Here is a 14,287-nt window from a genome sequence, read left to right on the forward strand (position 1 = left end):
TAGTAGAATGCTCGCCTATAACACTGCTCGTTCCCTCCATTACAAGAAGGGGAGTCGTGTAGCATGGTTGTCTATCGATCATTAGTAACTCATAAATCTTTAAATGATTTTTTAAAAGAAGATTATAGCCGATATGGAGGTGGCAATATCTCAATGTCATGGAATCAATGAGAGACATATAACTATAATTACTCAAGGTTGATATATATACAAAATATAATTATATATTGGCATTATGTTAATTGACATCACCTATGATTGTATGTACACCTATGCCTATGTATATATACATGTGTGTGTAATTTAAAATCAGTTGGTTCTTTTTTTCCTTTCAATATATTATTTATACACACATATGTACTTATATATGGCCATACATGTAGGTGCAATTATAGGCGTTAAAATACCATGGTGTCAATAAATAGATTCACATACTGACGACAATTAATGCCACAACAAAAATTTAAAAGAAGGTAACATCTCCCTTTACAATAATTATTTAAATGTTTACTTGCTTTAAGAACTGACTAGGTAGCTCATGGTCGACCAACGTACGCTCTTGCTTGTCTAGCCATTTTTCCTTAATCATAGTGGTTCATGACTCGTACCTATTTTCCCAGTGATGGTGGTGTCCCCCCCCCATGCCCAATTCCTTTTTGGCAATGCTTTCCCTCCCTTTGACGTGTTATTGCAAGGAAAGGAAATTCCCCAAAGTTGTATCATATTCCTCAATAAAATCACAATTTCCATAACTAGTTATTATACATAAACCAACACAACGGCTAACCACCATATCGCTTCCCATGAATTCATAATGAATAACCCTTTTCCAAGTTTTCAAGATAATGATATAATAACATCATTATAGTTAACTAACATGTCATATTTACATGAATCGTAACTAATTTTACCTGTCAACTGACATCACATGAAACCTCAACGGCTATGAACAATTTTAAATTGAGCCAAAAATTGGGATGCAACAGATGTGCACTCTTGGACTTGTATTTGAGAGGGGAAATCAGATTTTGGAAGAGGAAGGTGCACATGATGACAAGTTCTGGATTTTGGATTTGGAAGTTGGATTTCCGGTTTTGGACTCACATTCTAGGAATTGGGAATGAAAAACAGATTTTGTGTTCTTGAAATTGGATTCGGAACTACTGACTTTCTGACTTTGGGATTTCGACTTTCGAATGGGAATGGAAAGATGGTGGGTGGAGTTTTGTACATATTTCCTTGGACCTTGCTTGATTCCTCTATAGTTTGAGTGATAAAACATCCATTTTCAATTTTGCAAAACTTACTCCATACTTTCCTTTTCATTTCCTTTATTTTGTCTCGATACATTTCATGGTGCAAAGTTGCCAAATCCTTGTTGAAGGCCTATTTTCTCATTACTTCATTGATTGCAATGGTGTCCTAATAACTTTCTATCATTATGATTCATCTCCTATCCAATCCTAGACATACAACAAAGTTACCACTAACCTAATCTCTGCTTATGCAAGGTGTATTCCTGTTTTTCTAAATGCAGAGATAGAATGCAGAACTCAAACAAAAACACCACAAACACAGAGTGACAGACCCAACCTAATCTAAGGATGCAAAAGAGAAGAGTGTGTGCAGGGCACAACAATTCCTTTAGAAATGCATCCACATATTTTTGAAACTATGGGAAGTCTATCAAGGCTAGTTATTTATTTGGAATCATTCTAGTGGTTGTAAATATCTAGCAACCATGCCATGCCTCCATCTTAATTCTTTCTACCAATACAATCTGAAAAGTATGGGTCAATATATTTCTTGAGTTACTATTCAATTTCCATGATTGTGCAATTATTGAGTAGCCTTTGTTGGCAATCTATGATAGCTTCATGATCTTTAATACTGTCCATTCTTGATATGAAATCTTATTTACTATAGACCATGCCGGGCAATGAGAGGGGGTCCTATCTTGAAGGAACAATTCTTTATTTGGTTTTCAATTAGTTGCCTAGCACCTAAGGCCAACTCTACCATACTCAGATTAGACAGTAATAATTTGTTTTGCTGAAGATTGTAGCTGCCATAGAGATCTTTATCTTTGGGCGTTATTGCCCTTATAGTCACCTTCAGTTGAAAAGGACATTTATGATAAATTATAATAAAGACACGTGTCATACAACATGCATTAAGACATGGAAATACGAAGAGTTGTATTTGAAAATAAAAAGTTATGTTTTGAAATTTGAAGAGACCTTCGGTTGGAATGTGAAGTCTCTCCTTATGTTATATATATCGCATCAAGCAAAAGGTATTGTACACTTGAATAATTTTTATTATCAATAAAGTGATCTTTTATTGTGTTGCTGGGTTTTTCCCTTCATTTGGAAGGGGTTTCCCAGGTAATCTTGTGCGTCTCTTGTATTTGTTTTGCTCTGCTTTATTTCTGTTTATCGCTTATTTTTGGACAAAACTTAACATGGTATTGAATCCAGGTTAATAACAACTATGGAAGTATGTTCAAATATGTAGCTTCAACAGAAATATTCGATTCTAAGTGCAATTTGATTAGGAGTTGATTCTTGTCTTTAGTAGAGACTCTTTTGGGAATTTGTTATTTTTCAAGCCATTGTGTCTGTTAGGAGAGATTGGATAAAATGTCACGGCATCAATATGTCACCAATAAATATCTAATTTGTGCCAGATTGTGATTTCCATTCCTTGGTTTGATCACTTTTTTTAGTATTATATCTGTTATGTATCTTGGGAGCCATTTTAGTTCTATCTACTATGTTTTACCTTTTTGTGGCCTTAAAAGTCAAATAAAATGATGCATCAACCTCTTACCTCAACCGTCTCCACCAAGACTTAATCTGCAAGTATTGTCAATCAGTATGCTTGATTGAAGTTATTCATCTATGTGGATGTTATGACATTATGATTTCATTCCTCTTGACCTTTTTTTCTTGTTTCAAATGGCTTGTGTTATTAACCCGTGTGGATGCATGGCCAAAAATTGCTGATGGTTCATTATGTAACCATGTGCGTCTCTTTGTATTCCATAAAAAAAAAACTAAAGCCAACAATTTTAAATCTCTGGAATTCGAAAGATCTTCTAAAACATTTTGTAATTTTGTGACTGGGGGTGAAAGCTTATCAAATGTTTTGCAGCAATTGAGGCATTTGCTATAAGATGTAAGGGATGGATTGAAAAGGCTGGAGTGCTTGGAATCTCATTGATCGATTTCATCTCCCATAGCAAGCGGATGTTCACATGATGACTCTGCCCCTAACCTTGAACTAACTCTCAAGCGCGACCCATCTTAGCTCCATACAGTGCAACATGGGTAGTCCTTTAGTCAAATTTGCGCAAGTGAAGGTTGGATTGGTCTTAGAGAGTGGATGGAGACTCTGTTCATGTATTGCAACTTTTTGATGAGAAGCACAACTTATGAATTGCGTATGATTCAAGATAACTTGTCAAGTTTAATTTCCGTTTTATCGGATGACTGTTAGTATGCTTCTAGTAGTCTTTTCATTTACTGGAAATTCTTTCAAACATTTCTTGTCATAAAAATCAAAGTATCTTGCGGTGATATACGTTAATGGTTTTATTGTCTTTTTGTATTGACGAGGTTCGAATTGGAGAAGAAAGCCTTTGCATATAGAGACATACTGTAAATGCATTCCTGCTTAAGGGCAGTGACAATGTTGTAGGAATATGAGGGATAAGTGTTAGAAGGTGGGAACGACTCTGCATGAACCCGCAGACAATTTTTTCCTGCCGAATACAAATTAGCTTTTCTTTGTGTTTTCCATACAACCTTCAAAAAAGGTGTTTCATCTCATATTGGTTGTTGTCATTTGGTCAAGGGTTGGGGAGCTTTAGTAACAGGCGACGACCTGAAGAGGAGCCTTTCTTAATTTGGTTGAATCCATGGCTTGGATATTATTCGAACAAACAATCACAGCTATGCTTACGTGAACTCTCAACCAGCCAATGAAATTTCTCTAGCCAAACTTTTCAGCCTGTATTATGGATTGTGATTGGACTTCGTTGCATTGTGAATAGGCTTTGGATGCTGCAAAAATGGTAATTGATTCTGTGACAACAACAAATCGGTTACATTGCAGGATCAAACATGTGTGGAAGAAAGAATGGATTAAAGATCTTCTTTCAAGGCAGAAAAAGTATGGCTTTTGATTGACTAGGAGTAGACATCAATCATAAAGGATCTATTCCTTGGGTGTTTGCATGTTATGCTTGTAATGTTCAAACAATCAAAGATAAGTCTTTCATTTTCTTGAATCCTTATTTCATCATTGGAAATATTGTACAACATTGATCTCTATATATTTTATGGAAGGTTACCTCTATTGGTTGTAGGATGCAACAAGAAGTTATGTGATGAGGTGATGTTATGAACTTGATGATATTTCTTCATTCATATTTGCATTCAGAGGGAGCTTTTGATTCAGAGGTTGATATTTAGCCTCAGAGGGAGTTTGCATCACTGCTGAGAGGGGGTCTTTGTAGGGTATTTCAATCATTGTATGCATGTTGTTAATGAGTTTACTTGTCTATGATAAGTTATTAATACTGTTATATGATAAGTTATTAATACTGTAGGATATTAACACTCTTGATGGAAATGAGTCTCAGCTGTGATTTTCCTTGTTAATTATGGATTCTTATTTATGTATAATAAATTTAAGTTATAAGGTCAACCTGGTAACTCTTTCACTTATGAGAGATTCATAGTGAGCATCATGTAGAGATAGTCCATGATCTAATCACTTTGAGAGATTTTGTGATGGTAGTTGGAAGTCATGTTGATAGAGTCCACGATTATCATGTTGAGAGAGTCCGTGATAAAATGTTGGTTGTAAACCTTACTGACTTGTCATGTTGAGAGATTCCATGATAACATCACATTGAGTGAGTGCATGATGAAAGGTGATTGTGATTTTTGCAAGTTGGTCATGTTGAGAGATTCCATGACAATGTCACATTGAGTGGGTTCGTGATAAAAGTTGAATGTGATTTTTGCAGATTTTTCATTTTGAGTGATTCCATGGTTATTAGTTATGAATAAACATTTCCACCTATCATATTGAGTGATTCCATGATTAATAACAATGAGTAAATTGTTCTCTTATTGTCATGTTGAGGGATTCCATGACAACATCACATTGAGAGAATCTATGATGAACGCTAGTTGTGTTTCTTGTAGGGTTTTCATGTTGAGTGATTCCATGATCTATGTGATTAGATTTTATCATTAACATTTTGGTTGCAGCCTTGTGTGACTGTTTAGCTAAAGATCTCTTGTTTGCTAAGAGGGAGTGATGAAGATTGTAGCTGTAATAGAGATCTTTATCTCTGAGCATTATTACCATTATAGTCATCTTCAGCTGAAAAGGACATTTATGATACATTGTAATAAAGATGTATCATACAACATGCGTTAAGGCATGGAAATACAAAGAGTTGATTTGAAAAATAAAAAGTTATGTTTTGGAATTTGAAGAGACCTTTGGTTGGAATGTGAAGAGTCTCTCCTTATGTTATATATACCACATCAAGCGATAGGCATTTTACACTTGAATACTTTTTATTATCAATAAAGTGATCTTTTGTCCTGTTGCTGGGGTTTTCCCTTCATTTGGAAGGGTTTTCCTAGGGTAATATTGTGTGTCTTGTATCTATTTTGCTCTCCTTTATTGCTGTTTATCACTTATTTCTGGACATGACTTAACATGTTTCACACACATTTTCTAGCTCAAGTGGGTGGAAATGAAACTATTAGTAGCATTAAGGTTAATTAGAAGGTTTTGTTCTTTACCATATTTGATACTTCTATTGTTTTGGTTTGATCCTCAACTGGTCATTGTTCCATTTTTGTATGTATTCTATGATTTGACCAAGAGCTTCCATCCTCAAATCCTGTTGGGTTCCTCGACAGATTTTCCCTTCTAGTATAATCACATACATACTAGGGTCCTTCACAATTATAAGAGGCAATAGGGTTGGTGAAGTTCTGTTGGCTGCTTGGTCCATTTGCATTCTCTATTTAGGTTGGATTGCTTGGATATTCAGAAGTTTGATTTGTTTGGGTTGACTCCCTTTTGGAATCTTGGCAGATTCTTCTTTGAGTTTTGCCAGATCTATACAAAGACTTCCAACCTCCCCAGCCATTCAAATGTGACTTGGAATTTGAATTTATAGGTTGCTTTGATATTGCCCATTCTTTTTGGGCTCCTTGGTAGGAATCTAGTTTTTCCTTTTTTCTTTCTTTCAAAGCAAGACTTCCTTGTTTCTTCCTCAGAAGTCTTATGGGTGGCATTGAACAAAGTTCCTAGTTCATTGTTCCACGTCCCCCTTTTCATTTCTTGGGACAATGCATTGATATATCAATTCACTTTGGTTTGATCATCTCGGATATAGCCCACATTTTTCAACAATCTCAAAAAATTGGAGTTTTATTCCATCATGGTCATTTTCATGCATTGTTGTTTTAAGGAGTGGAATTTAATTAAATTGAATTATGTACTAGGAATTAGTTAGATGTTAATTTTGGAATTGCTTAAGTTAGAATTCCTAGGTCAAGGTTTCACGATCAATAATCAATACACCTTCTTGATGGTTTCACCTTAAGTTAGCTTCATCTGTGAGGTAATAAGTAACAAGTGGATCCCTCTCATTGCATGTTCTCGTTTGAAGAATAAAACACCTCCTTATGCTTATAGCTAGGTTTCTGTCTTAGTTCTATATTTTGGCTATTAACATTGGTGGTGTGATTTTCTTGAGCTCATGTGCAAATAACTTAGACCTTTCAAGTGTTCCTCAATTTCGGGTTGTGGGTTATAGGTGCATTCTTGGCCTCTCTTGGGTTTGCCTTAGTCCTTACATGTTCATGTCTGGATGGTAATTGGTTTCTCAATTTTTGCAAGATGCAAAGTACATCAGCAATGGTTTTCTGAAAATATATATGTTTAAATGCATGTGTATACTGTCATCAATTTCAAGACTCTGTAAGCCATCCATTATCTGCACATGTAATTACTCGGCCATTACTTCCCTCTACTAGATCGATCCTTGCTTTGTACTCAGTAAATCTGCATTCATGAATATCTTCTGATTAGCCTTTATACTCCATGGTAACCAAGGAAAAGAACTCAGGATTCATTCAATTGGTCCATTAGTCTCTCAGCTTTTGAACCCTAGTGTTTTAATACTTGAATATAATAACCTATTAGAAGCTAATAGGAAATTTAGTTTTTTGTGAATCTTAATTAATGCTATTAAAAAACCAGAGTAATTGAATGGATCGGAGCTATATTGAGCTTCTCATGGAGTTACTTTCTTGTTACTTGGAGTGCAGATTGCATTGAGAAGTCAAACTATGCGTTAATTCATACTAATTTAGGTGTTTAAGCCAGGAAACCTAAGCTTATTGATCCTACAGAATGAAAGGACTCACAGGAGGTGAGAATCGTTAGTCAGTGCAACTCTACTCTGACATGTTAAAATACCAACCCTTCAGGATGTGGGGACTGTTTGATTGTTGTAAGAACCCTTAAGTGATTTAACCCATACTCTGCTCCAATTCTGTTAAAAAAATTGCACATTGTCTCTGAGACATTTTGACAAACAGTTTGCATGCAAGGAGTTTATGTTTTGGTTGGACTGGTATTTTACCATAATAGCATTGAACAACACAAGGAAAGCACTCAAAGCAGCATGAATCGCATATGCAAGAAATATGTCCTTTGGCGGCAGTATAATAATTCAAAATTCTTTCTAGCAGATCAAAATGAATAGAATGGAATAAATATCAATCAACTTCTGACCTTTTAAATTGCAGCTCAGCTTTGAGAAATGTATCAAGTATAATATGCACAGCAAGCTTCACCAAACTACTGGACTGTCTTCAAAACCTAAAGGTCCACTTGTCTGCAGTGGAGGTTTTACTCAAAATATTAGAGTGGAGCTTTTCAGTGCACAGGTCCTCTGGACAATTCCAAATACCCAAGAGGCAAATGAGGAATGCAAGTGTGGTTGTCTTACCTTTTTCAGCACAGAGACATGTCTTCATAGGAGGAGCTTGTACCAAAATAAAGCACACCAAATTGAGACCAGATATCATATCATCTGATAGCTATGCCGAACTTTAACACATTAATAAATAGCTTGCACCTGTGTCTTATATAAAATGTGGTTATATAGAGGAGCCCACAAGTGTCTTCTTCAAACTTGAAGGAAATCCAATATTGGTGAACACAGACCTTCAAGATAGCAGGCAAGATATAAGCTACACAAACTTTAATTGAAAAACCAATGTGAACTTTAGGAAGGTCTGCTAAAATACAGACGGGGTCTGATTACCATATTTATTAAAATATTTGATTACTATTTGTGCTTAGAAATATTCAACAGAATCAATAAACCTTGCTGCAAATATTAATTTGCCGATGACTAAACTATGCAAGCACAAACCTTTAAATTTCCACGGCAAATATTTTACTTCTCTATATTTGAGCCTTACTATAATCAACTGAGACTTTGTCATTAAAATATTCATAGTATAATCTGAGAATATAAATTCTCAGACAGACATTATTATTATCTCGGACATTATAACTTATATGCAGATTTGTCACTAACAAAATCTTCTCAATTTTGGCCCAAATGGAGACTCTGTATCAAATGCATTGCCAACCCCTCCATTTATGATAATTTGGTGAAATTTTTGGAATTTCCCCCATAGTGAGCTTTTGCAATAAGCTGGATGACTTATAAAGGGACATCATAATATTTTATTATTTTTATTTAAGTCAATTATTAATTAAATCAATTAAATAAAGTCATCCCTTATAATATTTAATTTATTTGGATAGGTATAATATAATTGATTCAATTAATCTATTCCAGCCAAAATTGGGGACATTACAATTGTCTTGCAGCTAGCACACCATTGGATCTCACTCAATTTTGGTGGCAAGTTCATGTATAGTTCTTAGGGTTTCCCACCACCATTTATGGATGCCACTAAGCACACATGATTGGGGCCCACCATTAGTGTCAAGGTTAGAATTAACCAATGGTGCTACAAATCTTGGACATCTCCTAGAGCACCTGCACCAGGTTGCAAAAGTCGGAGGATTCAAAGTTTTCAAACGCAACTAATAGTTGGCACATCACCAAGAACACATCACTTCTGACATCCTTAGAGGATTGTGGAAACTTGACATGCTATTTATGAAATCATTAGTTAACTACTTTACTGAAATAATGGATGGGAGATGGTAGAGAGTGACTCACTTGGATTCTTGGAGTCAATAGTGCAAGGCTACTCCAACAGAAGCAGAAGGGCTTCAAGTTGACGCATGAATCGTAAAATCAATAATGAGATCAGCAATTGAGGCTCTTCTTACTGGTAGGAACCTCACAACCAAGAAAATACAAGTGGAGAATTCGAAGGGCATGAATATCAATCACAAGGACAATGATCTCGTTTTGAAATTGAAGGCCATGTTGTAGTAGCAATATATTGTACAAAGAAATTTGCAACAATCCTAGGAAAACCTGAATATTCAATTGGGAAACCTGTATTTCCTCAATTAATTTATCTAATGATGGGTAAACAACCTACACTAAACAATTGAGCTTTAATCTTAAGCTTTGTAGATCACAAATTCAGTCAACTTTATGCTACACAACTTCCACAATGACTCGTATATTTGTTGTCTTAGGTTTTAAGCACATAGAACTAATGAGTGATAAAACTCCTGCATGCTATATTCACCAGAACATTACTGACTTATAATGGTTGTGGCAATTTAAACAATTGGATATCAAAACTACATAGTGATTGGCCTTGCTAATATTGGGTGTGAAATTTTATATCATTCAAGCATAGCCTTTAATTTGACAAAATTCGTATACATGCAACAGCATTAGCTCCATTATAATTGCATTTCAATGACTTAAGAACTCCACTGTTGCCTCTATCCATGTATTGTATTGATCTCTATATAAACAATCGCTTGAAGAGTTATCTGCACTTGAAAACACTCGCTGATAGGTAATTTACTGCTGGAAATTTCTGAGTTGGAGATATTAATCTGAAGTGCTTCTATCACTGGTCTAACAATCATTAGCTTGGATATTCTAGAGGAGCTCATAGCATTTCCTATCATTGGGCCATCTTCTGCAGCTTCTAAGACTCAAGTTAAATCCCAAGATAAGTTGAAAATCAATAAGTAATCCTTGATCTTAAATAACGGAATCTCGACAGAAGCTTTCAAGCATAAAACTCTGTAGAGGGGAGAGTGTAGGATATCACCTATATCTTGTTTTAGTTATTCATTTCTGGGGTCAGCCATAAGTAAGGTCTGCTTTTTAACCCAATCAGCCTAACAGTGAGCCCTTGCCTCAGGAGGTGCCGATAATATGTCAGAAGGTTTGAGTAATTCCGACAGTTGGCCAGTGTGGTTCTCTTTCCTGACCAAATCCCATTGTAGTAATGTTGTTCATTCTAGTACAGGTTTATACGTCATATGCACATGACAATCACATACATATATACACATACAAGACACATCCAGATCCAAGTGCCCTCATACAATTTAGGATGCTTTTCTCATTCACGATCCCAAGATTTTATGACCAAGGAAGCTTATTGCTACTCACAACAAGGCACCCCACAAGCTACACGATATGTGATCTCTTTAGGCTAAACAGTTGATGACTCGACCCACCTACACTGTAAGTAGTTATTGTACTCTTCCCTCTGCTGTGTTTGGCTGAACTGTTCCCACCAAGGCCTCTTCACTGATCGGCACATTTTACTGCAAAGGCTTTCATGTTATGGGCTTCATCAATTCACACATTTAGATTATAACATAGACAAAACTCATGATGACATGGGCAATACACACACAAGACATTATCACAACTAAGCACACACAGATCATGTCAGTCTTCACAACATGGTTTACTGATATATGTGCACAAGACTAACCCATGGATGGATGCAATTGCCTAAAGGCATGACACCAATCCCAGTGGCACACTATACCTTTCCATAATTCCTTAATCAATCCTTTTCTTTGAATTGCTTTTTCCTGCAGAAATATTTCATATGTGAGTTTTCACTCTGCATTAGCAGCCTTTGCTTTTGACTTCTGTCAGCATTTTAAAAGTCATTGATACTCTGCCCCTCCAGATTTCATTGGTCAATGGAGCAGCTTCCTCAATTTTATCTAAATCATTCCTATTTGGGTGTCTCTGGCCATGCAATTTCTTCGCCTCATCTGATTGGCCACATGTGCCAGTGGTGTACATTATAGTTAAGGTTCTTGAGTTTTCCCAGACAGCAAAAGGCCTTCATTCTTTGGATTTATTTACTTGGCATTAATCTTTCTTTTATTATAGCTGCTTCAGATTTCGTTGACTTCCAATGCTTGTGAATACTTGGCCTTTCTTGAGTGTTTCTTGCAATGCTTGGCATCCTTATACACTACACCCCCTTCCAAGGTCTCCCCAACCTGCCTAAACATCATCAAGTGACACTTACTGGATTTTGTGAGCCAATGTGAACTGCCATTGACATTGGGTTGACCTGTCGAGATCACTCAGTGTCTTCACTATCAGATTACCTGTCAGGGCATGCTCATGAATCATTACCATTTAAATCAGAATGTAAAGAACTTCATATACTAAATCTATTTTTATGTGGCAGCTTCCTTAACCCAACTTCCTGCACACATCATGATTTTTGTTTTCCTTCCAACAATCCACGTGGCGCTGATTTGGAAGTAATTGTTAAGTATACAGAATCTAGATTAGCAAGAATCATAATTTAATTAGGAAATTTATATTATCGCGCTCTTTATAGGCAAAGCTATATTCATGTCACCTACATAGGTTCAAACATCTATAGTTTTCATTTGTCAGCATTTATCTGTTTTCAAAACATAGTCTTCTGTATGTCATATACATACACACAAAGCTTTCCAGGTTAAGTCTTGTCCTTTACAAAACTGGGAAACAATGGGGCATTACACTTGATATAAAAAATCTCACCTTAATATCTGCTATATAGTTAGTGCCATCTAGTGGTCTGGTATGCATTAGTGTTTACGCGGAAACACCATCGTCTTTCCTACAAATTGTGCAATTTTATAATAATGTATGTTTGATTTTTCAGGTTCGAAATCAAATCAAAAGTCTATTTTGAAAATCAACTGATAATACTCTTTTATTTAGAGTGAGCTTTGTATTGGATGTTTAAATGTTTAGTGTTTTTATTACTAAGTTGTTTAAAGATGCTTTTCATTGTTCAATTGTGAATGTTTTGCTGATTTGATTGTCTGCTTGTGTTACAATATTGTTTACATAGAGCTGACGGGAAAGCTAGGAAAAAATGGTAATTTAATTCTTTGGAAAAGATTTATGCATCACACACTTTCATTAAGCTTTACCTGAAAGGGAGAACCATGAATGCTTTTGTGGTACTATGTATTTTTTGACAAACATTGTGCCTTAACTGCCAAAAAGAGTCCACTCATTTTTATTTCTTGAACTTCTCCAGCGGCACTGAAAGTCTTGTCGTATATGCCATTACCATATTCTATTCTCAGCTCTTTCCTTATTATTCCATCTCCATTAAGGGATGCTGTCTATGACTATGTTGCAAAGCACCGCTATGATTGGTTTGGTAAATCAGTGGAGTGCATCATACCAGATAGTGAAGTGCTTGACCGATTCATAGATAGAGATGAAATGTTGGAGAGGCAAAACAAGAGTTGAAATGTTGGAGGCAAAAAACTATTTAAGGACTGGAATAGAGAAGAACTTTACATAATCAAGTATGTGGAAAGGATTTCTTATATCTGCTTGAGTTTGTCAAAGGAGGATCAGGATTGGGTTACTCCTGAGAGCATTCAGAATTGCACCTTTTTCATTTCCTCATTTGAATTCAATTTCATTGATATTGAACATTTCTTCTCTATCACATCATAAATTGAAAGTGTCTTAAGATATTGAAGACGAGGACTTTTTAAAGACGTTGATAGGATTATTGATTTGAAATCTAGCCTCAAGAGTTGGTTCAATTGCTATGTTTTATACATTAAATCAGGCAATTCTCCTGACTTTTGTATATAATTTAAGAGGAAAGATTCTCAACTAGTTTCGCATTCTCGATAATTTGTAGAATGGAAAAGTGCTACTTACAGTTGAAGAAAATGTACACGAAGCACACTTCTTTCACTCAAAAAAGGATACCAGTAAATTGGGCAATGATCTGTATATGGCTATATGTTTTTGCTTGAAAGTGTTATGTTTTATTTACATCTGTAAGCCAGGAACACAAAATAACTGAGAAAAGGACCAAATGTGCAAGATAAGATAATGCGGAGCAGATCTAAACAGCTTGGCTGCATAATCATTTTCTCAAAACTTCCTTCAATTAAAACAAGCAAGCATTTTCAACCAAGGATAATCAAACCAAGCCAACGTTAAATCTCAGCTCCCGAATGTCACCAAAGCAGATTAATTATTACAATCCCAAGTTTAAGTGGACAAAAAGGGAATGAGGCTTAATCTCAGATTTAAAAACTTGTCCTCAAAAACTGCCCTTTCCCACTCTAGTTTTCTTTGCCCCTGTTATAATATTTTTCTCTAATTTTTTAAAATTCTGATCATCTTCCATTTTAGGCTTAAGCCTTCCATTCTCTTAACTTTGACTTTCTTGAATACCCATATAATTTAAGAAGTCACCATTAACTTGAAGCCTTTAATCTCAGTACGAAGTATATCTTTTGGCTATGATGAGAGCTTGTGCAGTACATTATAGGCAAGTTCCAGATTCAAAGCTTAACTTATTTGTGTACTTAACTTCAAAGTTAATATTAATCAGTAAACTTCATCAATGTTCTTGTTTTCAAAGTTAACTATCATATCTTCAGATACTCAATAATTATTAAATCATATAAAAAAACTGCAGTCTTTCAAGTACTCCCTCACCTTGAAATAAAAATACAATATTATTTAATTTATTCATGATTTTTTAACTTCAAATTTATTTGATTTTTAAATTTGTTTTTTAATGTATTATGTATATGGGCACAACTTTATTTATTTATTTAAGAGTTATTTCATTTTATCTTCATAATTTATTAAGAGCTATATTCTAGGTATTTATAAAAAACACTTTTGCATGCGACTTCAAATATCTTTTATAAAATGTCACCATTCTTTATTGAACTCATTCTTTTGTTTCATTTTTACTTT

At 35.1% G+C, this 14,287-nt stretch overlaps 1 protein-coding gene across 2 annotated transcripts in view; it reads left to right on the top strand.

Moving 5' to 3' along the window:
- Positions 1 to 13,294, top strand: part of LOC149578651 (Putative thiol-disulfide oxidoreductase DCC) — a 68,221-nt gene extending 54,927 nt beyond the window's left edge. For both annotated transcript variants that reach the window (XR_016356671.1, XM_089802978.1), the window contains one exon: positions 12,585 to 13,294. Coding sequence is in view for 1 of the 2 variants with exons in the window: in XM_089802978.1 (XP_089659104.1) it covers positions 12,585 to 12,802 (218 nt within the window). In the remaining variant the exon portion in view is untranslated. The remainder of the gene's footprint in view (positions 1 to 12,584) is intronic.
- Positions 13,295 to 14,287: the final 993 nt, after the last annotated feature.

This window comes from Cupressus sempervirens, chromosome 1, assembly GCF_028749045.1.
Source record: "Cupressus sempervirens isolate cs-2001-9-10 chromosome 1, ASM2874904v1, whole genome shotgun sequence".
In the NCBI taxonomy this organism is placed as follows: Eukaryota; Viridiplantae; Streptophyta; class Pinopsida; order Cupressales; family Cupressaceae; genus Cupressus; species Cupressus sempervirens.